Raw genomic sequence first — 25726 nt, 5'->3', positions numbered from 1 at the left:
AAATTTGTTCGTGCTCCCTCCAGGGAATTAAACCAATTTGCTTTAGTTCAGGCTGGTTGCATTTTTATGCATAAAATAAGAAGGAGAAAAAAGGCAGAGCAAGAGGAAAGGAAGAAGAGGAGGGTGTGATCTTAGAAGCTAAAGCAAGATTTGTCACCAGTTGCCATTACTGTCTTGGTATTGAGACTATGTAAAAGCCCCGTCTCTCTCTCTCTCTCTCTCTCTCTCTCTCTCTCTCTCTCTCTCTCTCTCTCTCTCTCTCTCCTGAAATACTTATGTTTGTGCCATTTGTGTTGACTTTTCACCATTGACCTTGGAAGTCTGTCAGCCAGATCAGGTTCTTCCAATATGTGCTAAACTTTTCAAAAAGATGCCTGCCATTTTACAGCAGCAGGGTTTCCTGAATTGATTTCTTTTGGCAGAGTCATTTATGCTATGACTGGGATAATTCTCCACTTTATTGACCCATCAAAACCAAGAGAAAGTGAGCATTCCGCCAAGGAAACTAATTAACAGAAATCTCCTGATTAATATTCATGCTCGCTATGTTAGATATGGGCAGAGTAAAAAATGTGGGACAAAGCCAAGTAGCAAGTAAACATGGCTCTTCAAAAAACGAGACCATGAGCAGGTAAATAAAACAGCAAAGAAAGACCCTGAGTCCTGCCAGAGAATCTCTTCCACAGGGCTTTTCCTCTTTTTTTTTAATATCACTTTTCCTTCCTCGGGAGGTTGGAGATATGAAGCCATATACACTGTGCCTTTTAAACGTGTGAACATATATCAGAATTGTTACATTTCAGATTTGATTATGCTAAATAATGCTATAATTATGGATGACAGCATGTGAAGTCTCCATTTCATTTCCTTGTGTTCTTCAGGTTTGCAGTTTGAGGGTTGACACTGACATGCTATACCAAGGCTCCGCACTGCCCAGCTTGTATAGTGAACTAAAAAACTGAAAACCAGTGGTGTGTGGCTTGTCTCTTTATCCACCAGATAGGACCGTGGAGGAATCACCCTGTCAGTGCCAATCCTTGCGTTTAGTAAGATCACTTAGGTTTCTATGTTAACCTTTATGCATCCTTCGCCACCAGCGAGATCTGCTTCAACACGGCCTCTTGCTCACTTCATCCCACCCATATTGGTTCCATATACCTCAGGTCTCAGGACTGGATTTTTGCTACTTTTCCTGTTCTGACCCATTTCTTCGGGGATCAAAAGTCTATCTGTCAGTCACTTGCAGCCAGGTGTCAAGCCTCCTCCATGTGTGGATGCTTTCCCTCCACTGAATGCCTTGCCCCTCTAGGTCTGGATCCAAGCTGAACTCCCCAGGGCCTGAGAAAACTCCTCCTTGCTTTTCCTACCCCTCTGCTTAGTCACCTTTGTTTTATCTTGGTGAGACCTCTGAAGGATCCACACAAAAAATAATAAAAAGAAGCTAAAAATGCCCTAAGAAATAAAGGTGAAGAGGCTAATGTCTCTGTTTCAGTAACTTTTCTACGGCTCTGACAAAACACTGTGACTATGGCCATTCATAAACTGTTTCACTGGACTCATGGTTTCAGCGGGCTTGAGTTCCTAGTGCTGGAGCGGAGGCATGGTTGCAGGTGCCTGGAGCGGTAGCTGAGAGCTTACATCTCCATCCACAAGCAGAACCAGAGAAAGAACACTGGGAATGGCTTTGGAAACCGCAAAGCCAGCCCTTATTGACACACCTCCTCTAAGGCCACTTCTCCTAGTCCTTCCCAACAGTTTCACCAGCTGAGGACCAAGTATTGAAGCATTATCCTGTGGGTCCATTCTCATTGAGAGGACCACCGTCACTACTTGTGATTAGGTTCAAACATGTGAGCCTTTGAGAAGGGATGAGTAGGATTTTGCCCATTTTTTAAGATGTATGTGTCAGTGTTTCTCTTATTTGCTTGGGGAAGGTCTGAGGTTGATGTCACGGGGCAAGGCTACCTTTGCTTTGCAGGTCTAGAGTTGCAAGGAGTGCAGGACACTGTATAAACTTCAGGTCTGGAGCCAAAGACATGGGCTTTCGTTTTGGCTCTGTTGTGTGCATGTGTCTGAGCCCCATGCTTCAACAGACGATGGGTACCATGGAGACAGAGATGTTTGTCCCATCCTTGTTAATATTAAAAGACCAAGTTCATGTGACTTAGTTAGAAAATGGAGCTGGGTGTTTTGCAAGTCTGCTTCTTACTGGCTTTCTCCCCTGTCTGTTATCTTTCTAGTCATTCTATTTGAACCCCCGCTCTAGATTCCTAGACTATGAGGTAAATAACCCAGTCATTGTCTATAGTGAGCTGGTAATCAAGGTGGACTAGTTGTTACCTATAGAGATAGCCAAAACCAAAATAACAACAATCAGAACTGAAACAGCAAATTCTGCAAAGTGCATTTTATTTGAACGTTCTTATGCACAGAAACCCGAGGAATCAAACAACCGGCCATTTTATAGGATTGTAAGTGAGGAGATTATTTTAACCTCCATTTACCACATCCCGCTATATGGCTGTGGGCAAGTCATTTAACCTCTCAGAGGCTCGCTCTCCTCAACTCTGTAATGAGAATAGTATTATGGACTTCACACAATTATGAGGAGGAACAGAAGAGAATTTTGAAAAGCATCACTCTATCCTGCCTGGCACGGAGCATTGTGCATGATAAAAGGCAGCTACAGGCATGATTGAAGTCACTCTTTTATTTTTCAACCTGGGGAGAAGAACACCAAATGGCTTGCATGAAGAAACAAGCTGATTTTGACATTAACGTCTGGTTAAAAATAAAATACACTCATATCTGATAGATGAGTAAATAAAATGCAGAGATCACATTTCATGTGTCCCAAGTTAAAATTCTCTTCTCATTTGCTTGAAGTGTTTGGACTAAATGATGAGATGTTGGAATTACTTGGATTTCAGTCAAAATTAGCGTATCTTTAGAGGAAACATTTATGATGAGGAACTTCAAATTTTACATATATAATAAAAGGTTGGCCTGGCTAAGATTTTAAAAATAGGGTTTGAGCAGAGGAACTTCTAAAATTTGTTACTTGCCAGAGGGTGTGGTTGGTTAGCACACCTCGTCATTGGCATTGGGGGAGTGGAGCTGATTCCTTGGAGCATGGTTCGCTGTGATAAGGACTTAATGGGTCATGGCCTATGCTTGTGCCTGTGACTAATGGTAGTCTCATGGTGTCCCAAGTGGACTTCTCCACAAGGAGGGTATGAACTCTCAACAAGACAGGCACCCTCCTCAGCAGCTTCTGACTAGGGTAGCCACCTTCAGGCTCCTGTCCCCCACAGCTCATGTAATATGTCCCGGAAGCAGAGTGCCCATGCCAGTTCTGCCACTCAGACACGTGGTGAGTCTGGAGGCCAGCGGTCCTGCCATGCTATCTCCACTCATTTTGTTCAGCGTTGTGAATCCTCTGCATTGCCCTTCCCTTTGTTTTCCTTTGGTGGTTGTTATCACTTATATAGCTGCTGTCTCTGAAAGGGGAATTTCCCTTCAAGTGCTATTCCTGGCCCTCCCTTCCGCTGATACAGCAAATGCCTGTCTAGCCTCTTTTGTGTATCTGGCTTCTTACTAGATACCACAGGAACAGTGAACTGGACAGACAACTTTCCTGCAGTTAGGGACGTTTCTTCTCAATGAGAGAGACAGTCCCCAAAGCAGATAAATAGGTCCCTTTGGATCTTGTCTTTATACTTATGTGAATGTATGTCCATCAGTGTCTTGAGGCCAGTTTTCAAAACATGTTACTGAAGTAGGTTTACATCTCATCTTTATGAATTTCTTATAGTATATTATACATGCAAAAAATTCTGGGATACTTTTTGATGGGAGAAAAATGTGATGTGCCATTGCATGGGGAAGCACAGGAATGTTCAGGCATGCCTCGACAGTGGCCTGCAGGTGACCTGCTTTCCTTTGAGCTCCTGACATTAACTCCATGTCAGCAGTTCTTGGCTAGGTGTAGCCTCGGGAAAATTACAGTCTCTGTTTTTCCCTTCCCTCTTTCTTTTTATGTTTCTTGCCTCTAAGGTAGCAGGGTGCTTACTGTCTCGGGATAATGGGTAGAGTGCAGAGAGTGTCTTAAGACTCATCAAAGGGAGGGGAGGCCAACAGCATGGCCTTTGTAGAATGTGCATTTCTTGAGTAAATTAGGTGAAGGGCAGCAGACAACAGTGACTTTCCAGGCCCCCTTTTCTTTGGGCATGCATGCTTGTATAGGAGAAGCACAAGAAGGGGAAGGTACCTGATGATGGAGAAGGTACCTGATGATGGAGAAGGTACCTGATGATGGAGAAGGTACCTGATGATGGAGAAGGTACCTGGTGATGACGGAGAAGGTACTTGGTGTTGGAGAAGGTACCTGGTGATAATGGAGAAGGTACCTGTTGATGGAAATAGTACCTGGTGATGATGGAGAAGGTATCTTGTAATGGGGAAGGGACCTGGTGATAGAGAAGGTATCTTGTAATGGGGAAGGGACCTGGTGATAGAGAAGGTACTCGGTGATGGGGAAAGTACCTAGTAATAGAGAAGATACCTTGTGATGGGGAAGGTAACTGGTGTTGATGGAGAAGGTACCTGGTGTTGCTGGGTAAGGTATCTGGTGATGGAGAAGGTATTTGGTGATGGGGAAGAGACCTAGTGGTGATACTTTGCCTGGGAACACTTCTGTAGCCAGAGACTATGTGGCTTCTCTCTGCACTTCTTAGGTGACACTGAGTAAACAAATATTTCACAGACCGGAGGAAGCCCATTACAGATGAGAGAGTCTGTCTTGCAGACAGATCACATTCTTTCTTACACATATGAACCCCCAAATATTTCAGTGACAGGTTACAAACTAGTGACAACTGCTGGCTTCCTGCCCAGTTCTTGTCATTCTGTTGTTTTAGCTTGACTGTATAGCATCCACTCTTTCTCTTTCACACTTTCCCCTCTGACACCATCCCTGCTCTGCCTTTCCTGTTGTCCACAGACCTCACATTAGCTCCCTTCTGAGTCCTGAGCATCTGTACTGATACCCCAGGAAATCTGAAAACATGCCCAGTCGAAGGCTTGGCTTGGCTCTGTGGTCCCTCCTTTGGCTTTCTATGTCTGTAAAAAAAAATAGGCAGTGCTGAAGAAACTCAGTAGGTGTGCCACGAACAGGAGCTAGGGGGCAGGTTGGAAAGGATGCTCAGCAGAGGTCTAGAATCAGGGTTACCCCTGATCTCGGTGGATGCATACTGAGGATGGAGCTAGGGACCAGGGACTGAAATGGATGCTCAGCAGAGGTCTATATAGCTGAGGAACTGGGCCTAGTGGTCACTGTGTTTGCCAGCAACTTGTGTTGAAGTTGGGGCCATAGGGGCTGGAGACAGAACGTTCCCAGGGCAGACTGGTACAATGGTTTAGTCAGTGAATGTGAATGTCACGCAGCCTGATGGTCTGAGATCTACCCCTGGAACTCACACACCCTACACAGAGCTGTTCCCTGACTTCCACAGGCACACTGCAGCATGTGCTCTCCCCAGCTCCTATTATTACTGCTAGTACTAGTTATAGCATGTCCATGGGCAGCCAGACATCTGTTCTTACTTTCTGATCTATGAACCAATGCAAAGCCAGCCTCGTGTAAAAATCTTTTTTCATGTATACCTCTCGAAGCCTCTATCCATGGGGAAATCCTTTCTTGGGTCCACACTTTGTCTACAGAGACACTGTTACCCAACACCAGTAAATCTTTCAGCTGTATTCCGAGCATGGTTAAAAGATTAGCTAGCTATTTACCTATTATGTGCCTGAGGGAAGCAGATTATAGCCTGTCTCCTTTAGTAATTTTTTTCCCTTAAGTACCAATAACTCCATGTTTATTTCACAGAAATAATTTGATAAAGGCAATAAAATGTAAGGTAAAATAAAAAGTCAACAAAAGTCCCTAGCTCAGACTCCCTCAGGTCACTTCTGTTAGTATTTTGATGTCTGCCTTCCTAATTTATGAATTCATATATGTGTGTATGTGAGGACGCATGCACACACTCCTTTTTTCCAAACTAAAATCACTCGATACATGCCGCCGCCTTGCCTCTTTTCCCCATGTTGTTTCTTATCTCCTGCAACTCGTGGTTTTAAAGCTATTGTATGATTTTCTTTCTCTAACTATGCAGTCATTCATTGAGCCAACCTTCTGCTGTTTGATATTTGTTCTTCATTAGCCATTATCATAAAAAACAATGATCTAAACATCTTCAGTAGAAATCGTTGTGAGTCATTAATCACATTCATAAACAGCCCATCGCTGGGCTTGGATGTGTGTGTGTGTGCATGGTTAAGCTTTGGATGCACATTGACATGACCTGTAGAAGGCGGTGTTAGTGTTCACTCTTGCAGAAATGCATGGGTGTGCCTCCTTGCCGTGCCTTTGTTCACATGGAGCACCCCAGTGTGACTCATGCAAAATAGATCCCTGTTGGGTTTTTGTTTTGACTTATTTCTGGATCACGAGAACCGAAACAGGCTGAGTGAGTCAGGCTTGCATTTTACGGCTCATCTCTACCACTGGCCTCTGTCAGACTTTTTTCTTCTTTCGTTCTCATTCTGTCTATCACCCCGTCTGTCCCCTTTGGTGTTGCACTTTATGATATTTTTTTCTCTGTGTTTACATGCATGTTCATGTGTGTTCAGTTGTATGTGCATTTGTGTAAACATGCATGTGGAGACCAATAGACAACCTTGGTTTTTATTCTCAGGAACACTGTCCATGTCCTTAGAGACAGGTCTCTCATTGACCTGGAGCTCATCAAATTGGTTAGACTGTCTGGCCAGAGGCTTTGGGATCCTGTGTCTTTGCCTCCAGCTCGGGGATTACAAGTACACCCACCAGGTCTGCCATTTTTGACATCTGTTCTGGGGATCAAGCTCAGAGCCTCATGATGGCAAGGCACGAACTTCACTGACTGAGCCATTTCCGCAGCCCCAGTGCAACTACTGTAATATAGTTTGTTGCATGTTTTGGAATATGTATGTTTGATTGTTTTTTTACATAGCATGGTTCAGAAATTTTCCGGGTGGATTCTTCCTTCCTCCCCTTAGACAGTAAGCAACATGTCTAAGACACATATGTGTTGCTATGTGTAAGTCCAATCCATCCTGCCTAGTTATGGCTTATCTGTTTGGTTTGCATATCTTTGGATTGTTTGGTTATTTGTGAGGTTATAGAGTATGTCATCATTTTTTTATGAACCATATCATATACTTGTGCATTTTCAAAATCCCTGGAGATCAGACATTTTCATTTGGGGGTTTGAAGTCCTTGGTTGGCAAAGGGAAGCAGGCAGAAGCCTAGCCTGCTAAGGAACGTAACACTGGAGTTGAAGGGTCAGATATGATGACTTCTCAGATGTCCCTTTAAAGCCTGTGTGATGTTGAGCTTCTAGGCAATGAGGTTGGACTCTTCTGGGACTGTGGACGGAAGGGTGGTAGTGAGTGGTAAGGACCTTCTGGATGCCTGAGCATCGCCATACTATTGCTAGTGGCTTCCTAAAGAGCTTTCGTTGCTTGGTGCAGGAAAGTGTGGAGCATGAAGTGTCTGGGAAGGGGTAGATCCCCATTGTACAGCCACTGACATTCACCTCAAGGCTCCGTTTCTCTCCTCCCTTCAAGCTGAGTCTACCTTTCTAGGAGTCTTCCCCGTCTTTGGTGCACTTTAATTTTCTCCCTTGAAAATTGCTTTGCCTTTGGCAAGAGGGGAGACACAATCTTCCAAGTCTCCCTGCAGCCACTCGTGGGATCACATTCAGTAGTTTGCTTCTCTGAACTTGTCTCATTGTGTCTCTGAGAATTTGGCACAACAAACATTATTCTCATCATATGGGATAGAAAACCAAGGAACCATGAACTTGACTTTAAAGTAGAAACATATTTTCATCCAGTAAGAGCCTCAGACGGGCTGGGATGTAGCTCAGCTGATAACGTGCTTTCTCAGCATGAATGATGCCCTGAGGATCTCTAGTCCCATATAAATGAATTGTGGTAGTGCTTGGCATCTGTAGGCCAAGAACTTGGGAGACAGAATCGAGAATCAGACGCTCAAGGTCATCCTCAGCTGCATAGGCTGCTCACGTCCACTCTGAGCTAGAGATATGTCTCAAAAGAAGAAATAGAAGGAAAGTTAGTGGAAAGAGGGCATCTTGTTTATGTGTAATCACTGAGGTGTGTGTTGGGGGGTTGGCTTAGTGGGTGAGGATTGCTCATTACACAAACACGAGGATTGGAGTTTAAGTTCCTAGCATCCATGTACAAAGCCAGGCATGGCTCTGCATAGGCATAGAACTCCAGAGCTGTTGAGAAAACGGGAGGATTGCTGGGACTTCCTGGCCATTAACCTAGCTCCAAGTTCAGTGAGAGACCCAGTATTAAACTGATAAGGTATAGTAATAGAACAGGGTACGCAATGTCCTCCTCTGGTCTCCGTGAGTACATACAGGGATGCGCGCGCGCGCACACACACACACACACACACACACACACACACACACACACACTAGCTCCTGACAATAATCCTTGACAAGTACTTCCCAGTCTTCGTGAGATGGAGCAAAAGGTAGCCTTGTCCTAAAATGGATGAAAGACAGTACAGAAGAGCTTCGTTGGTGCTTGGCGCTCCTGCTGTGGCTGAGGCTGCTTCTGATGCTGTGTGGTTGTCAGAGTATTATGGAAGCCTGGAATTGGAACCTGGTTTCCCTAGTGATGATTCCCCAAACTGGTATTCCGGCCTGCAGAGGGGGTGGAAAGCCCAGACAAGGCTGCTTCTCCTCCCTGCTGGGACAACTGATTCCCAAGCTGGAGTTTTTGAGCACCAGACCCCCTGCCTACACTCAGCAAAGGCTTTCTAGAAAGCAATTGCCTGCAGGAAGGACTCTAACTCTGAAGGAGTACTACATTTTATACTTTTTTTTTTCGAGACAGGGTTGCATTTTATTCTTTAAGAAGCATAGGTTTTTTAAGTTTTCTAAAATCTTCTACTTCTATATTATCAAAAGCACAAATGTAGGGTTTGTTGGTTTGTTGTTTTTTATTCTCCGAGTAGGGTTTCAGTATAAAGCTGGCAAAGGAAAGACAATCCCTTCTTTTCATTTTTGAAATGAATTGTTTGATGAGTCAACGCATGCCTAGCTATGCCTCAGAAAAGTCAGGACTCTTCCCAAATAAATGATGTACTGAGAGGGAGATGAGAAGGTGGCTTTGCCTCGTTCTCATTTCAAATACCTATTACCGCGATATTCACAACATACAGCGCAAACCCTCGATGATGTGGGGTGTGTCACCAAGCAACACGATGCTGAAAAGTCAGTGAGTGAGTGACCCTTTACTTTCCCTAAGACTCCCAGTGGAGCAGGAGCCACTTGTAAACTAAGTGCAAGAAGAGATAGGTGGCAGGCACGCATGCTCTGTGATGGAAATTAGACATCAGATGTAAAGCCCAGCAGGTATGTGTCATCTGAAGTTGACAGCTCAGGGCAGCCTGTCCTGAAATAGAGCCTCCTCTGGAGTTGTGCTTGCACCGGAACTGCTGCTGGAGGAACGAGCAGTGACCACTATTGAATTTGGTAGTAGATATCAGTGTATTTATCATCAAAAACACATCTGGGTTTTAGCATTTTAAAAATAAATTTTATACCCTTAAGGTTGGCACCCTGAGGGTGGCTGGTTCTATGCAGAAGGTGGCCAATGACATGACTGTCCTATAATGAATCAAAATCTATGTATGTTCATTTAGCACACATTAATGATATTATGATATAGTGTCAAGAGTCTCACTGTAAGTATGCTGAGAATTCCTGAGTGACCTTTATAAAATATAAACAAGAGAGTTAAGTATAAATGCACTCACTCACTGTGAGACACCAACAGTGTGCTCAGACACAGTCAATACAGAATGGGCTCTGCCTTTATGAAGCTTACACGGTCAAGACGGACTGAATAATAACAGCAAAGACTTGGCTCATCTCTCCTTCCTGTGTCACCAGCCTAAGCCTCTGTAATTGTTCACCTGGACCGTGAGTACACTCCATAGTGGTCACCTCGCTTACCTGTATGACCTCACCCATTTTCTCCATGGCAACCATAAGAGGTTCGAAACTTTAAATAAGATCTTGCATCACGTTTGCACAATCCCTTTCGTGACCTCATGATACAATTAGGATAAAACTCCCATGCTGTCCAATGATGTCCAAGGCCGAGAGTTGTACTACTGTGCTCTATAGAGGCCCAGCAGCGCCAAACACAAGGGCCGTCACTCAATCTCCACCTCCAAAAGATGTGGCTTGGGCTGTTCTCTGATGCTCCCCATAGCTAGATACTCCTCCTTCAGCTCCACTGAAGTTGGTCCCACCACCCCCACACTGTTACTTGCAGTCTTCCTGGCAGTTAACACAATTCGTAATTATCTTTAAATCCACCAGAGAGAAAAATTGTCTGAAATTAAGACTTTGTTGTGCAATTTAGAACTGAGAGAGGGGGATTGGATTCTGAAGTTTGCAATGTAGGTGTCTTTTCTTCTGCTCCCAAACAAATACTTAATTAAATTGCTAAGGTATGATTACCCAATCACTTGTAGGCAGCAAATGCATTCATTTTCTCCGCCAATTTGGTTGATCAGAATCAATGCCTCTGGAAGATAGATTGTTCTCCGTTGTGAAGGAAATGCTTTAAAATTAAGATGTGTTAACCAAATTACAGCAGGGTTCTCAAAACAGGCAACTAGCCAATGGCAGGACATTCCATTGTTAATTGTAAGCCTGTCTTTGCAGAAGTGCTAACGTAAAGGAGAGGCACAAATAATTATAAACCAGCAAATGCTGGAAGAGAAAGAAAAATGAAATATTAAGAGGACAGCTTTAGTCTAGGAATGGCCTGCACTTAGACCCAGAAAGAAGGAGAAGAGTGAAGGCCTTGGGAGTCCTGGGGATACATGTGTGGAGAAGTGTTGTGGGAAGAAGAGACTAGACATGGGAGGGAAGACGGAGGAGTGTTGGGGAGAAGGAAGGAGGACAAGAAGGAGAGCGATCAGATAGTACTAGGTCTCTGCATGGTCCACTGGCCAATGACATTCCTCCTTAGCTCGTCCTTAAGAAGCTGGCAGAGGTGGGCGGGAATTCCTGTGCCTGTGCACTCTGTAGTGTGGTTATGCGTGGCAAGACAAGGGGATGAAGGCCATGGCATTTCATTAGACAGCCCGTCTTTGTCCAGAAAATCAGGATTCCTTCCTGCAACTCCCATTCCTCTAAAGCCATCAATTTCTTGTTCCAGATCCCTTAGCCATAACTTACTGCAGCTGTGCTTCTGACCCTCAGAGATAGTCTTGTGTTCTCTTTCTCTTTCCTCTCTCGTTCTCTCTCTTCCCTCTCTCTCCCTCTCTCTCTTTCCTCTCTCTCCCTCTCTCTCTCTCTTCCTCTCTCTCCCTCCCTCCCTCCCTCCCCCCCTCTCTCTCTCTTTCTCTCTCTCTCTTTTTTCCCCCCCCCCCCCTCCCTCTCCCCCCCCTCTGGAGGGGGCATGGTGCAGATTTATCTCGGGGTCATTTCTGTGTAGCATTTCAGGAAACAGGGGGGGCCAACCTATATCTTTCTGTAAATTCTAAACCTTGGAATGCAAAAGTGGATAGTCTCTTCTGTGACAGGTTGGTCACTGACTTTGGTGCTTGTCTGCAGTCTGTCACAAGTCCTGTGCAGCTTGCTGGGGTCCCACGGAGAAGCACTGTGTGGCCTGCAGAGACCCACTGCACGTGCTGAGAGAGGGCAGCTGTGAGAGCACCTGTGGGGACGGCTTCTACCACAAGCAGGGGACCTGTCTAGGTAAGTGCCAGGCGGGGATGCCAAAGCAGCAGCTCCTTGATTTTCAACGTCCCTTGTACTCAAATCATATCATTGATAATGAATGCATCTTTTGCACAACGAGTATGTGCATGTCTGCTGACATTCACTTTCCCTTGTCATTTGTATTTTTTTTAACAAGTGGGACCTCCTTTAACTACTCTGATGACTTCTTAGACTTGAGGTTTTCATTCTATCCTGCCCCAGGGAACCTGCTTAAGACTCACAACTATGTGGAGAGAGGAATGGCGTCACCATTGGGACATTTCCCTAAATCTCAAACATGATTCATACCAGGCCTCTTCCCTAGTACAAGTGAAGCAGAGACCCATGCCAGCATGGGCAGACCCACCTTTGTTTTGGGATCACTGACTTAAAGTTGATGGATCGCCGTATAGTATTCTTCCCAGTCATGTGATGGTAGCCAGCCCAGTACATCCCTTGTGTGCCAGGCATGGAGACCAGCCACCAAGAGCTATGGAAGTGCAGCAGAAACACAGATTCAGGCACAACTCACCCCATCAGCCTGCCAGTTTCCTACTTGTAAAATGGGGATAAATCTAACTCCCACGGTAGACAGAATAACGACCCCAAAGTTGTCATGGTTAAAGGCTAAGAACCTGTGAGCTCATTGCAGAGTGAGTAACTCGACCTTTGCAGGGATGAGTAAGAGAAGCATCTAGAGATGGGGACAATGTCCTGGAGCATCAGGTCTATCTATGTGATAATGAGGTAGCAGGCCAGAGTTGGAAAAGACGTGAAGATGAATGCAGAGATTGGGGTGATTGATAGAAGGGAGAAGGAAGGATCTCCTACCACGAGCATGCCGGATATAGGAAAAGTCAAGGGAGTGTATTCTCTGGGGTTCTAAGAAGTGCAGTTGGGAGCACCTTGATTTTTAGAACTTCTAACCTCTTATACTGTAAGACAGTAGATTTGTGTCTTTTCATACCAGAGTTAATGGTAATTTATAATAACAGGCACTGAGTCACACCCAGCTAGGAAGACAGAATAATTGCCATCAGGGCTCAATGTTTTATTGCACCAGTGACTTCACTAGATAAAGACCAGCATCCTCACGGTTCTGATGAAGAAGAAAAGAGAGTAAGAAATAAACATACCTTGGGTCTCATAGCTAAAAGGGACCAGAATGAGAGTCGAGTGTAGCTTTTCAGGTTGCTTTGGAAAATAGGACCATTCCTAAAGTCAGTTGACATAAACGTCAAGGCTCTAATGCTGCTGTGAAAATGTAACCTGCAGCTTTCCTTACTCAAGGTCCCCAAGTTCAGTGCCATTAGCATCACCTACTGCAAAGCATGTGGTGTGGGCAGAAATGACTGATTGTTGGGCTGACACCAGCCATGGTCTATCTTTGTGCCTAGAAGCCTTCAGACATTCTTCAAAATTCAGACTTCATGCAGATGTAGTATTGCTTTCCCCCAAGTGCTCAGAAGGTTTTTTGGTTGGTTTGTTTTCATTTAACTTAACTTTGGGTTTTTAAAGACAGAATCTCGAAATGTCAGTGGCTGACATGTAACCCATTCTGTAGATCAGGCTATCTTTTGAAATTGCAGCAATCCTGAAGGTCAGTCCTTGTGTAGCATTAACCACACTGGCCTCTGATTTTAACCCTTCCAGTCTACAAGGAACACAGGCTTCCTACACTGAACTCCGGAGCCAAAGCTAATGCCCATTCTTCATCTCCCAGGCTTGTACCCTCTCCTCCTTTTACACGCATGCTACCAGCAGAAGACACCATCTAGTCTCCGTAGCAGAACATTGGCTCTGCTCCTCTGTCAGTGGCGATAAGTGCCCTCCCTGGGGACTTAAAGTGTAAATGCCTTTAGGCCTTAGAGTTTGCATGAATTTGACATCTGTCCACCATTAGAGAATGCACTGGGCTTAACTGAACAGGAAAGTGATAATGACAGAAAGATTAACATGCTGAGGCCAGTGGCAGCCTGGCCTCTCTCTCTGCCCTCACATAGAGTACCACCAGATGGAAGCTTGCCCTCTAGGAGAGCTGGGGACCCCCCCAAAGCCTTAAGCAAACAGCTGCCAGGGCCCTCTCTCTTCCCTGTACAAGTTCCATTTCAGATTAGTGATATTGAAGATAGGGACTGGCTGGTGTTGGTTTAAGTATTGACAACTAGCTGGCCCGTGTCTATAGATATCACAAAGCCAGGTGTTGTGGACATCCGGTATAGCCTGTAATAAACCACAGCATGTTCCACCTGAAGGAGCCGGCAATTGCCATGCCAGTCTGGGGCCCGTGTCTTGGACTTTATGAGTATTAAATATAAAGAGTGGGAGACTTCCAGGGGAAACCTCATCAATCTTTCTGGTATTCAGGCTCTTTCTTATGAAGGACTGGTATAATCCTAGCTAACTAATATAATAAATAGGCCAAATCCACAGGTTTCTGATAGCCACTTCCATCTCCTTCTCCTCCTCTTCCTCCTCCTTCTCCCCCTCCCCCTCCCCTCCTCCTCTTCCTCTTCCTCCTCCTCTCCTTGTCCTCCTCTTTTCTTTCCTCACCCAGGTGACTACTTGAATTCCTAATATTTAATTTTTCACTTTATGCATGTGAGTGCTAGGCCTGACTGTATATGTGTGCATCACCTATATACCTGGTGCTCATGGAGATCAGACAAGGGCACTGGATCCCTGGGAGCTGCAGCTAAGGCTGGGAGCCCATCCGAGGTTCTTCTGGAATAGTAGCAAATGCTCTTAACTCCTGACCCATCTCTCCACCCCTAGAGCTTTTTAAAGTTCTGCTGTCCTTAGGAGCTTTTCTAAACTGGCTGTTTTATTTTGGGTGCATGAATGTTTTACTGTGTCACACAATAGCATGTTCAGGGCTCTTGCTGTCCCCTTATTTTCCAACTCAGCACTATCTTTTCAGGGTCTACTGGTCCTTCACTTGTCATGGCTGCAAGGTACTCCCTTGGCCACCTCCATCACTCACTCTTCCTGCCTCCCAGTGCCTGCTCTCCTCTTCTCTCTCAATCCTGAGGTTGTCACCACAGTGTCAGTCAACACCACAGTCCTGCTCCTTGATGGGCTTATCCGGAATGCTCCTTGGGACTTCAGCCAGGAGCAGCATTGCCGGTTTATTGATTCTACCTGGGCTTTATTTGATAAACTAATGTCAGGCTGCTCTCCCGAATAGCTGTGCAATCTTCATTCCCAAGGATGGTGGTTCTGTCATCTGCATATGGTGCCCTCACTGGGCACCACCAACCTCCTGAGTTTTCCTGATTACTAGGCATAAAGGGACATTGACTTTACTTTGCATAAATCTTCTTTTTAATTTTTTTTACCCATTTTCTATGGCTTTTTCTTTGCCTTCTGTGTAGTTCCTTATATTTTATAGATGTTAATTTTTTTAATGTTCTGTTCTATTTTGCTTTTTTGGTGTTAAGGATGGAAGCTAAGGCCTTGAGCATGCTAAGCACACATTACCACTCTGCTACTTCTTCACCATCTCATTTTAAATATGCACCTATCTCCCATTCTCTTTTCTTTTAACTTTGAACATAATTATGTCCTTTATTAAGCAACTTTTCCTGTATTTCTATTGATTTAACTTTTTTAGAATTTCAGACATGTGTAAAAGCACATTGCCACAGTAACAATTAATTCATCTTTGTTATTCTCTGCTTAAAAGCTTTGTTGCTGAATTTATAACAAGATATGCCACCAACTAATTGCTCTGCATTTTCTCCCATTAACTTAGCAATGTAAATTTAAGCTTCTGATGCCCTGAGATCTCATTCATGTGTGTGACTTGTGAAGTCACACAGTTTGGTTTTCTTCAATTTTGCTTTCCAGTTTTCCCAACATGACTAGCAGCTCAGTCTTGCCCTTCCTTTTGATGTCTGTTGTATATCAAAGATCCACATGTGCATCCCTTCATGCCACCTAGTCTACACTCCGCATCTCTGCCCTGGTGTCAGCTTCACCTTCTTTGAGTAACTGACTTCTATTGCCTGGTAGTTCATCATAAAGTTGATTGGGGATTCCTCCCCCACAACTCCTCTTCAAAGTTAACTTCGACATTAGACTACATGTATCAAGTTCTTAAGAAAATTCAACTAGAATTCTTATTGCTGTTATACTGAAGTTACAGGCTAATTTAAGGAAAGACATCTTGCAAATGCTTGTATTTATATTTATGTTTTCCTTTAAGGACTTATTTAGCATTGTCTTAAAATGTTTGATACATAATGTTATTATTATTATTATTATTATTATTATTAGTCAATTCTTAATTTTGACAAATTTCTTCAGGTATTCATTTCTAGGAAATTTTATTTAGCTTCTAGAAAATATGATTCTGTTGTGATAATTGTTCTAGAATAAGGACTTCATGAGTTTTATGGGGATTGAGAGTGAAGGAGACTTTTCAGAATCCACTTTGGTTTTATGTGAGTTGAGGGTGATGCTCTTATTCTTTGAGGCCATTGCCATGGCCCAGTCTTGATTTCTCTTGCTCATTTGGGTCTAGGCAGATGGGCAGCTCCCCACCACAGTGGATAGAATATAAAGCCTGATGACCTAGAACCTTTTGCTTTACATCCTTGAAATGCTTTATGGTGGAGCTGTCCTAGGGGAGCTGACCGCTTAAGTCCTAACAGTTCTTGGTTCCTGGATGCTGATCCTCTTTAGTCTGAAGAAGAGCTGTGTTTATCTGCAGGCAGTGAGCCCATGCTGGGGAGCCTTTCAAAACTGCATCTCCTTGACCTCCCTCCTCTGCTCTACAGACCCAGGCTCTGAGCCTCCCTCCAGGCCAGGTTATGCACCCACACTTTTGAATGTGCACCCGCTCTTTGTATCTAGGCATCCTTTTATCAATCATTCAAACTTCTCTTTCAAGAACGTCTTTCTGGGTCCATACCTGCAGCCTCCACCCCTCTTTGTTATTGCTCTCCTTGTCCCTTTCATTTACAGCCCTGGGCCTGTAGCAGACAATTCATCATCATAGCCTTCAATTCATGTCCCTGGAGCCCACTAGAATATGTGGCACAGGTTACCTCGAGCTCAATTTCCAAGTGTAGTGGAACCTTTGAAGACCGTATTTGTCTTCTGTGTTAGCAATGGTCTCTTGAGCCCCTTTCCTCTTAGTCTCTTTTGTTTTCTTTTGTTTGCCATTGAACCATTTATTTTTGGTCACTTTGACTATATTTGTTTTTGCTTTTGTTTGTTTGCTTGCTTGTTACACTGTCCACAGATCCTTCCCTTGTTCTGTGTTATCCTGCATGATGTTCTTAAATAGATTAACTCGGATCGGGTTTAAAAAAAAATGAGTTTTAGGGGCTGGAGAGAAGGCTCAGAGGTTAAGAGCACTGGCTGCTCTTCCAGAGGTCCTGAGTTCAATTCCCAGCAACCACATGGTGGCTCACAACCATCTGTACTGAGATCTGGCGCCCTCCTCTGGCGTGCGGGCATACATCGAGGCAGAATGTTGTACACATAATAATAAATAAATAAATCTTTAAAAAAAAAAAACGAGTTTTATATAATGAACAATGAGTTGCTCTTTCGAGTTCCAGAACTAAAAACCAAGCTGGACCACGTACATCCCACACTGCGCTCATAACTCCCTCCTCCGCATCCCCCTCCTTGCATTCTTTGATGGCTGTGGGGCGTCCCTTTGTCCCGCAAGACAGACTCTTGGAGCTCATCTGAGACACTGTCTTTTTCACTCCTCTCAAATCTGTCCCCTCTTGCATAAACTTGATAACCCCTAATCATCTTGCTCCAAGGGCATGGCCAGGATCTTCCAAGTGCACCCCCAATTCTTTTCACCCCTTCAAACTGGTTTTCAAACTGAAGCCAAAGGGTCTTTCTTATCTCTAGGTGTGGTCATCTTTCCACTGTGCTTCAAACTGCAGGGCCTCTCAGTACCTATCATAGGGTAAGGCTAAGAAGTGCCCAGTTGATTTCAAATTTCAGGCAACTCTCAGGTAGCCGTGCCTTCTGGAACATAAGAATCTAAGGGTCAGTGTGGCTACAGACTCCCTCTATCTAGGGCTGCCCTATGTCATGGAATTGCTGCTTCCTGGACAGCATATCGTTCCATGTCTTGAGTCTGGACTGCTTTTTCAGCTTGGCAGATATTTCTGTCAGTCCTACCTGACTAAATTTCCAAGACAAGGTTGATTGATGGGTAACTTCTTCTTAAAGTTCCTTCTGGACTTCTTTTCCCTCCTCTCTCACATACTTTTTGAATGGTATGTTTGGTATCTGTGTTTATTTTCCTTAGATTATACTAATATGCCATTTGGACTAGAGCCCAAGTTAATTTAATTCCTGTATCTCTACCACCCAGGATAACACCCCATGCAGGCCCATGTCAGTGTTCTGAGGGTCCATCAATGCGCACATGCATGTGTAGGTCTTGGAAGACTGTAAAAAGTTCAACAGCTTCAGTATGTTTTTACCCAGCACAGTCTGAGTGGCATTCTGAATTGCTGAAGTATTGCTTTAAGTAGATGAGATTGAGGCTATTTGGTCCTTAGTTACACAAAATCTACTTTTAAAAATTTATTATAAGATTAAACTTAACTGAAAGTTGGTATTTTTATTTGCTAAGTCTGTCAGTCTTGCTTCTGAAGCCATTTCAGCTTTAAATCCCATATGAAGTCGGATGTGCTGGTGGCTCTGCCTTGGAGTATTTGTGGCACTTTGTTCAGTGACTAATTCCTCCATTATCCTTCTACTGCAAAAAGGAAAGCGCAGAGCCCTTTACCGTTTGGAATCAAGGGCACAGAGCTCTTCTGAGCAGCCAGGGAATGAGACTGAGAGACACTGGTGCCAATTTGGGGCATTGTGAAGAGAGAGGGTCACTGCTGTGTTGCTCACTGTCAGCCCCCCTCTGGTGGCTTTTTCCTTCCCATTAGCTTGTGACCAGTCCTGTAAGAGCTGTGGCCCCAGTAGTCCCAGATGTCTTACCTGCGCTGAGAAGACAGTGTTGCATGATGGGAAATGCATTTCTGAGTGCCCTGATGGATACTATGCTGATGCCACGGGAAGATGCAAAGGTAGGAGGTGCATCACTGCTTCCATCGTCGTATTGAATGCACATTTGCCAGCATTTGTTGCTACCTGCTTCTTATTGGTAATGGGTGTATTCAGGGAACAGGTTACATTAAAGGAACAGCTTTCTCATAATAGAAATTATGTGTCTGGTATGGGAGAAGGGAGTATGGGAACAAGAGATATGAGTGGATTCCATAGGATGGGTAAGTACGTGGAAGCCGTGTGCCTGTCAGTCATCCCCAGAGATCATTTGCTCTGTTTGAAATGTCCAGATGATCTTTAAGATGCCCCCCTCATGTGCTCGTGAGCCAGTGCTGATCTGTGTCAGCAATGGCAAAGCTATGTCCTCTTGGCATTTATAAACTCATGACGGCAACAACTAAGTAAAAAAGGAAACCGAGTTTGATAGCCAGTAAAGTCCACCTCCACTAGAAATTTATTTTTGTGTGCAGTTTGTATAATAGTTCTTTTGTATTGATAAACTCATGAGTCATTGCCTTTCGAGACTCTCTTGACTTCAGTTTACAAAGGATTGACCTTGGTCTTTTCCTTATAGGCACCAAAAAATGCATTCTGCCTCACACAACTTGGTCTTCCTTTTGCGTCAGTTCTTACTTCTGCTTCATCGTCTTTTAGAGCAGGGTATTTGAGCTCGGCCATTGGCATCTCCTGATATAACTCCCTTTGTCTGCCAGCCTCTTTATGTACCAAAGTTCATCACTTTTCCTCAGCTTCCAAAGTTCTGGTCCCATCCCCTGACTCCCCCTGCCTGGCTCCTGACCATTACCTCCAGAACATTTTGCCTGTGTCTTGCTGCTGTCCTGAGAGGTTCTGAAGGCTCAGTCTGGGTCATGCTCTTAGGGTCGACTTAACACACAGTCAAAGCTGTGTGTGTGTGTGTGTGTGTGTGTGTGTGTGTGTCAGGGGGGTCCCTAACATTGTCATACATACTAGTCAGACTCTTTTCTGCAATAATCTAATTCTTAGAAGCATAGACTGCCAAAGCTGGCTGGAGGTATCAGTCACCATCTAACCAACCCTCCGGACCGGGACTGAACTACACTTGCCTGAGAGGAATGCCAGGCCATGAACTGTCCCCTTTCCTTATTGTTCAGACAGGGAGGCTTAGATACCCACAACAACATCCGAGCATTGCTCTGAATGAGCTCTGTAACCTCGGGTTCAGAGAGAGAGAGACAGAGAGAGAGAGAAAAACAGAGAGAGAAGGAAAGAGAGAGAGAGAGCACACACATAATGTGTGTGTAGCTCAGAGATTAGCCTCAGTTCTTCAGGAACTATATACCTTGATTTTTGATCCAAGTCACTGGCCTGAGGATTTGCTCACCCATTTGGCTCGGCTGCCTAGTGAGCACCAGCGATCTCTCTCATCCACTTCACAGTAGAGCCACAAACACCTATTGCCACAGCCACTTCAACTCCTTCCCTGGTTTCTCTGGACCTGATGCTTGCACAGCACGTGCTTTACTTGCTGGGTTATCTCTGCAGCCCTGGAATGAAAAGTTAACCTTCCAAGACCTCAGTTTTCCTAACTGTAAAATGTGGTTCACAATAGCTACTTCTGAATATTGCCATAGAACTAAGAAGGGCCAATGCGTATAAAGCACTTACTACAAGCAGAGGGAGCTGACAAACAGGTAGAATATGAGCAGAGGATGAGCGTGGGGTGATGGGGACAATCCTGACAGCGTGGCCATCTGCTAACACGTTTTCTCTTGGGTGTGGTTTGTCACCGGGGAGGAAAACCATCCAGGGATTGTCCCTGCGGTGCCTGCAGCCTGCTGTGCTTCTCTCTCCTCCCCAGTTTGTCATGACTCGTGTGCCAGCTGCTCTGGACCTGCAGCTTCTCACTGTGCAGCCTGCATCCAGCCCCATGTTCTCATTCAAGGTCATTGCCTGCCAAGCTGTGGAGAGGGCTTCTATCCCAACCATGGGGTCTGTGAAGGTACGGTTGGTATCACTGTTATTCCTCCTACCCAGTCACAAGATCATGGGTTGACTCCCCCCTCCCAAATATTCCCTTCCAGTACAACCTTTTCTCTCGTGTATCTTAAATGGCTACGAACATATCAGAGCCTGTGCCGTTTTTCTCTGTTGTCTTTTGGTCCCACAGCCCAAAATTCAACCGCTTGCTGATCAAAAATACAAAGTAGAAATTTCAGAAGTCTTCCCAAGGCAAAGTTTCAACCCACTCCATTGTACATGATATGTGTGGATGGCGTGTTAAGTACATACTGAATCTGAGATCAGATACATATATGTGGACAGTTGTGGGCTATATGCAAATGCCAGGCCAATTTATAAAGGAGATTTTGATACCTGTGGAAATCCCAGAATCCAGTTCTCTGGAGGACATGGGGGCTAACCTGCATATGCTGTTTTCTTTGTTTTTATCTTAATAGTTTTATAAAGAGATGATAATCTGAAACACAAACACACATACACCAAACCCATTTAAAAGTTTATGCGTTTTTTTGGCCATCCTTTCAGGGCATGTTATTTCTGTTGGCATGCATTGATTTTTTTTTTTTTTACTTCCCTCTTTCTGTGCTTTCCTGGTATTGCTAATGTTTATAGACTTCATTTGCTTTTCCCCCAAGAACTTTTCGCTAATGATAGTGCAAGCCAACTGAGATTCACTAGCGGTGCCTCTGGCTGAGCAAAATAGAAAATCTTAAATTGCTGAACGCCAAAAGGCTCCAGGCTCCTGGGGAGAGCGGCAGCACTTGAGCCGTGTGAACATAGAACATTGGGGGGTGAGCCTTTAATTAAAAAATCTGTATTTGTTTGCACCTTAGAAAAGTGAAAATGGCAGAAGGAAAAATTATAGCAAACTTCATTAAGTAAGTGTTTGAAAGAAAGCACTTAGAGAATCTTTTAAAGGAACAGTGAGTTAATTATATCAATACTTGGGCATGAGAAAGTTTGCATACAGTATTGCCTTTGATTTTAAAGACTCCCGGCTTTGATTTTTAAGACTCCCCAGGGAAAACAAAGCCCTGTTATAGACTGGAAAGTTTCTCTCATGCTCAAGGAGGCCCTTCCTTGTTTGGGAAGTCAGCTTTCTCCCCAGTAAATCCCAAGAAGACTCCGTTGCCTGGCCCTCTCCATAACATGATGGATGACTGTAATGGTCCGTCACATAACGACCAGTTCTGCAAGGGGTAGAGTAACGGCCTTCGTACAAATGCGTCTGAAAATCTTCAATAAAAACCGAGGGCATGATGTTAAATGGTCGTTCAGTGAATGTGCTTCTCTGGAGAGCCAAGCAAATATTGTCCAGTTTGCTGGGTTTTATTGTCATCCTGCCTGACAGCCATTCTAGGAGCTGAGGGATGAGACTCATTTTCCCGTCCTCTCCTTCCCTCTCGCAGGCAGTCTCCCCAGCTCTGTGCTTTGTGTGGAACCTAGAAAAATCCTCTTCTGCAAGGATATTCCTCCTGAACTTTCTAAGTGGTTTGGACCTCGGGAGGGACTGACAGTGATTGAAACCCTTACTTGGACTTTAAGTTGCTTTCTGCCTGTTTTTCCAATTTAGCCTGCCATGCCTCCTGCCACACTTGTGTGGGTCCCGAGCCCGCTCACTGTATGGAGTGTAAGAAGCCAGAGGCAGGACTACGGGTGGTGCAGCACTCAGAGGCAAATGTCCCTTATGGCGAGTGTGTGCCCCAGTGTGGAACCCACTTTTATTTGGAGAGCAATGGACTTTGTGAAGGTAAGCTTGGTTGACAGATATAACGGGTAGATGGCTTACCATTTAAACATCCTACGAGATGGAACTGCAGCCAGGGAGATCTTGAACTTCCTATGAATGGGCTTCTAGATGTTTGTGGTAAATCAGGAGGCCGGCATGCAAGAGTGACCACACTGATCTCCTCTGCCTTGTGACTCATGGATGATCTTCAAGAGCCCTAAGTCCCGTTCTCAGAAGATCCTGTAGGAAATTTCTTCAGAGCCCTGTGTAGCTATCTCAGGAAGACTCCACTCTCATGTATTAGTATTTTCGATTTTTCTAATTGGATCTCAAATCAGAATTTTTCTCTTTAGGGCAAAATTCAAATGGTAGTTGAAATGTTGAGGTTGTTCATGTTGCCACCTTGTCATATTAACCCCAGAGGGTTGATGGCATCCTAAACGCCAGCTCAGTAGCCAGGTCACCAGTGAGAGAGTCAGACAGAGAAAGGCATGGCTTCCAGAGGTTGGGGGGGTGGGGATGTCTTTTCCAATCCTGCAAGAAGCTGCTGTGTCTATATAGGAATTGCTTGCTTTGTGCAACTGAAAATGGTAATCCACAGCATCTTGTAGTCAGTCTTGTAAAGGATGTTTCTGTGTCAGGAAGAATAGAAACATAGCTTCCATCTGCCCTAAACGCCGCAGCTCTTAGCATTTTGCTGTGGTACCCTGCGTCTTTTGTTCTTTTGTCAGTTTTAAGGGTTTTATTGTCACTGTAAGCACGCTTCAGAGTTGACCTTGTTCCCACATTGGTTTCAGCATCAGATTTGAATAGATGCCCAAAGAAAATCATGGATTGAAAGATAGGGTGAATATTTCAGACACTGCACAGCACAGTCAGAAGTTTGTGGATTTAGACGCCAGATACCCAGACCCTTGATCTCTCTAAGCCCTGCGTTCACAGCATTAGAATTTTAATGGTCTTCCACAAAGGCAGTGTGCCAGGTTGGAAGAAGTTCTGGAATGTATAGTTCCTGGGAAATTTGAAATCCCCTTGCTGAATTGTCCATGTACTCGGGTGTTCAGGTCCATTACAGGGGTGAGCCCTTGCTCCCAGGAAGATGCCGAGTTCAGGGGTTCACATGGGGCCCAGAAACTTTACCATTCTTCAGAAGTCCTGATGTCTATCCAGGGTGTGTGTGTGTGTGTGTGTGTGTGTGTGTGTGCATTACATGCATTGCCCAAGCTCTGTGGTATCCAAATCTATTGCTCCATTTCCACAACTGCATGTGGAATACAGGAATCATTGCTGATATAATGAGTCCTGATGCCGTCCCAGAGCATTTGCAACACAGCCTTCTCCAGGTAACTTGGTTCCTTCTAGGTACTATGATGGAGAGTGGTGTGCCCACTTTATTAGGGACCAACTGAACTTAGGGTTGAGGTGAAGGAACAGTCTGCTCTCGTGTTCAGTGATTTCAGGTTCACCTGATGAATTTCTACTAAGCAGCACTGTTTCTCAGGACATCTGAACAAGCATCTCCTCTCCCCAGATTGGGAAGTGATGATACAACCAAAGGAAAGACACCACCAAAGTCCTGCTTGTTGAACCAGTGCATTGTATTTAGGTTACTTGCAGGAGTATGGGTGAAGGGCTAAGGATTACTCAAAGGCAGCTACATCGCCAAAAGCACCCCCGCCCCTCTCCTAGCATGGGTGATGACCAGAACCCTGGAGTTCATTGCAATACTTGTAGGCAACTTCACAAGCTGGAGAGACTGCCTTTCCTAGACAGCTCGATAGTCTCTGCTTCATCCCTGCAGCTCAGATGGCTTGCTCCTTCCCAGGCAACTCAGGTGATCTCAGCCTACCTGTCAGCAGTTCTTACTGCTTCCAGAAGTTTAGGGAGGGAGGGGCCTAATGCATCTGGTCAATTTCAGGAACTTCCTGAAGCTTCTGAGTGTTTGCTTTCTGATGTTGCAAAGCACCTCCCTTTAGAACAGTGGTTCTTAATGCTCCTCAGTAATATGGTCCTTTAACTCAGATTCTCGTGCTGCGGTGACCCTCCACCACAAAATTATTTTCATTGCTACTTCATAACTGTATTGTTGCTACTGTTATGAATCATAGTATAAATATTAGTATTTCCCAGTGGTCTTAGTTGATCCCTGTGAAAGGGTTGTTCAACCCCGAAAGGGGTAGAGGCCCACAGGTTGAGAACCACTTCTTTGGAACAATGTGAGTTCCAATGGACTTCCCTAGTGAAGGGAATGTTTTCTCCCTCTATGACATCCTGAGTGTTACCTAGATGCCGTCCAAAATGGAACATATCAAATCAGAGGAAAATGCTTTGCAAAAGCTTCCTTACAGTTCTTTTTTGGTAGCAAACTCCCAGCACCCTAAGAAACATTAAGTATAATGCATAGCCTTGCTTGATGGGAAAGTACAGAAGGAAACAGTAGAGAGAGAAAAACATGTCTTCCTTCTTTCTTCTTCCTTCTTCTCCCTTCTCCGCTTCTCCTTCTCTTTACCCCATTTTTACAGAAAGATTTTGTGATGTGTTGGGATCTGAGAGACTGGTCTGTGTGGTTCCACATGTCCAGCTGGGGACACTGTGCACTGAGATCTGCGTGGATAAAGAACAGACCTCAGTGAACACAGGTCTTTCCCCATGCAGATGCTGTGAGAGGCTCTTGGCTTTCCTGGGGGTTGTGGAGATGCTGGACAGGCCCAGTTCACCCTGCCAAGAGACTGATTGTTTTCCCGTGGGTCCCATGATCCCAGGAGAAACTAGGACAGGAAGAAAAGCCTGGTCTGTGCACAATTATCACCTCATAAGCATTATTATTAAAAATAAAATGCAGAATTTGGAGTGAGTTCAAAAGACGAAGCAAAATGATTAACATTTTTGAGAATTAGAATTTTAAGCCAACAAAAAATTATGTTTAGTGCTATTATTTGGCTGGGAAAACAATAATTGGCACCATGAAAAATTGCTTTTCTTGATCGTCCTAACACCAGCATTTGGGGGCAGGTGAGAGAGCTGTGTGCTAGGAGAAGAAACCAAGGCTTAGGGAAGTTCCAGGTTGTGACTTACCCCAAATTACACTGGCTGC

General features: G+C 44.5%; 1 protein-coding gene across 1 annotated transcript in view; it reads left to right on the top strand.

Annotated features, from left to right (window-relative positions):
• Fras1 (Fraser extracellular matrix complex subunit 1) overlaps nt 1–25726 on the top strand; it is a 403170-nt gene that overhangs the window by 194128 nt on the left and 183316 nt on the right. The window contains exons 15-18 of the mRNA XM_038339383.1: nt 11715–11858; nt 18782–18922; nt 20743–20883; nt 22477–22653. Coding sequence (XP_038195311.1) covers nt 11715–11858; nt 18782–18922; nt 20743–20883; nt 22477–22653 — 603 coding nt within the window. The remainder of the gene's footprint in view (nt 1–11714; nt 11859–18781; nt 18923–20742; nt 20884–22476; nt 22654–25726) is intronic.

The sequence above is a fragment of the Arvicola amphibius genome, chromosome 1 (genome assembly GCF_903992535.2).
Source record: "Arvicola amphibius chromosome 1, mArvAmp1.2, whole genome shotgun sequence".
In the NCBI taxonomy this organism is placed as follows: Eukaryota; Metazoa; Chordata; class Mammalia; order Rodentia; family Cricetidae; genus Arvicola; species Arvicola amphibius.
This window is presented reverse-complemented; position numbering and strand designations above follow the sequence as displayed.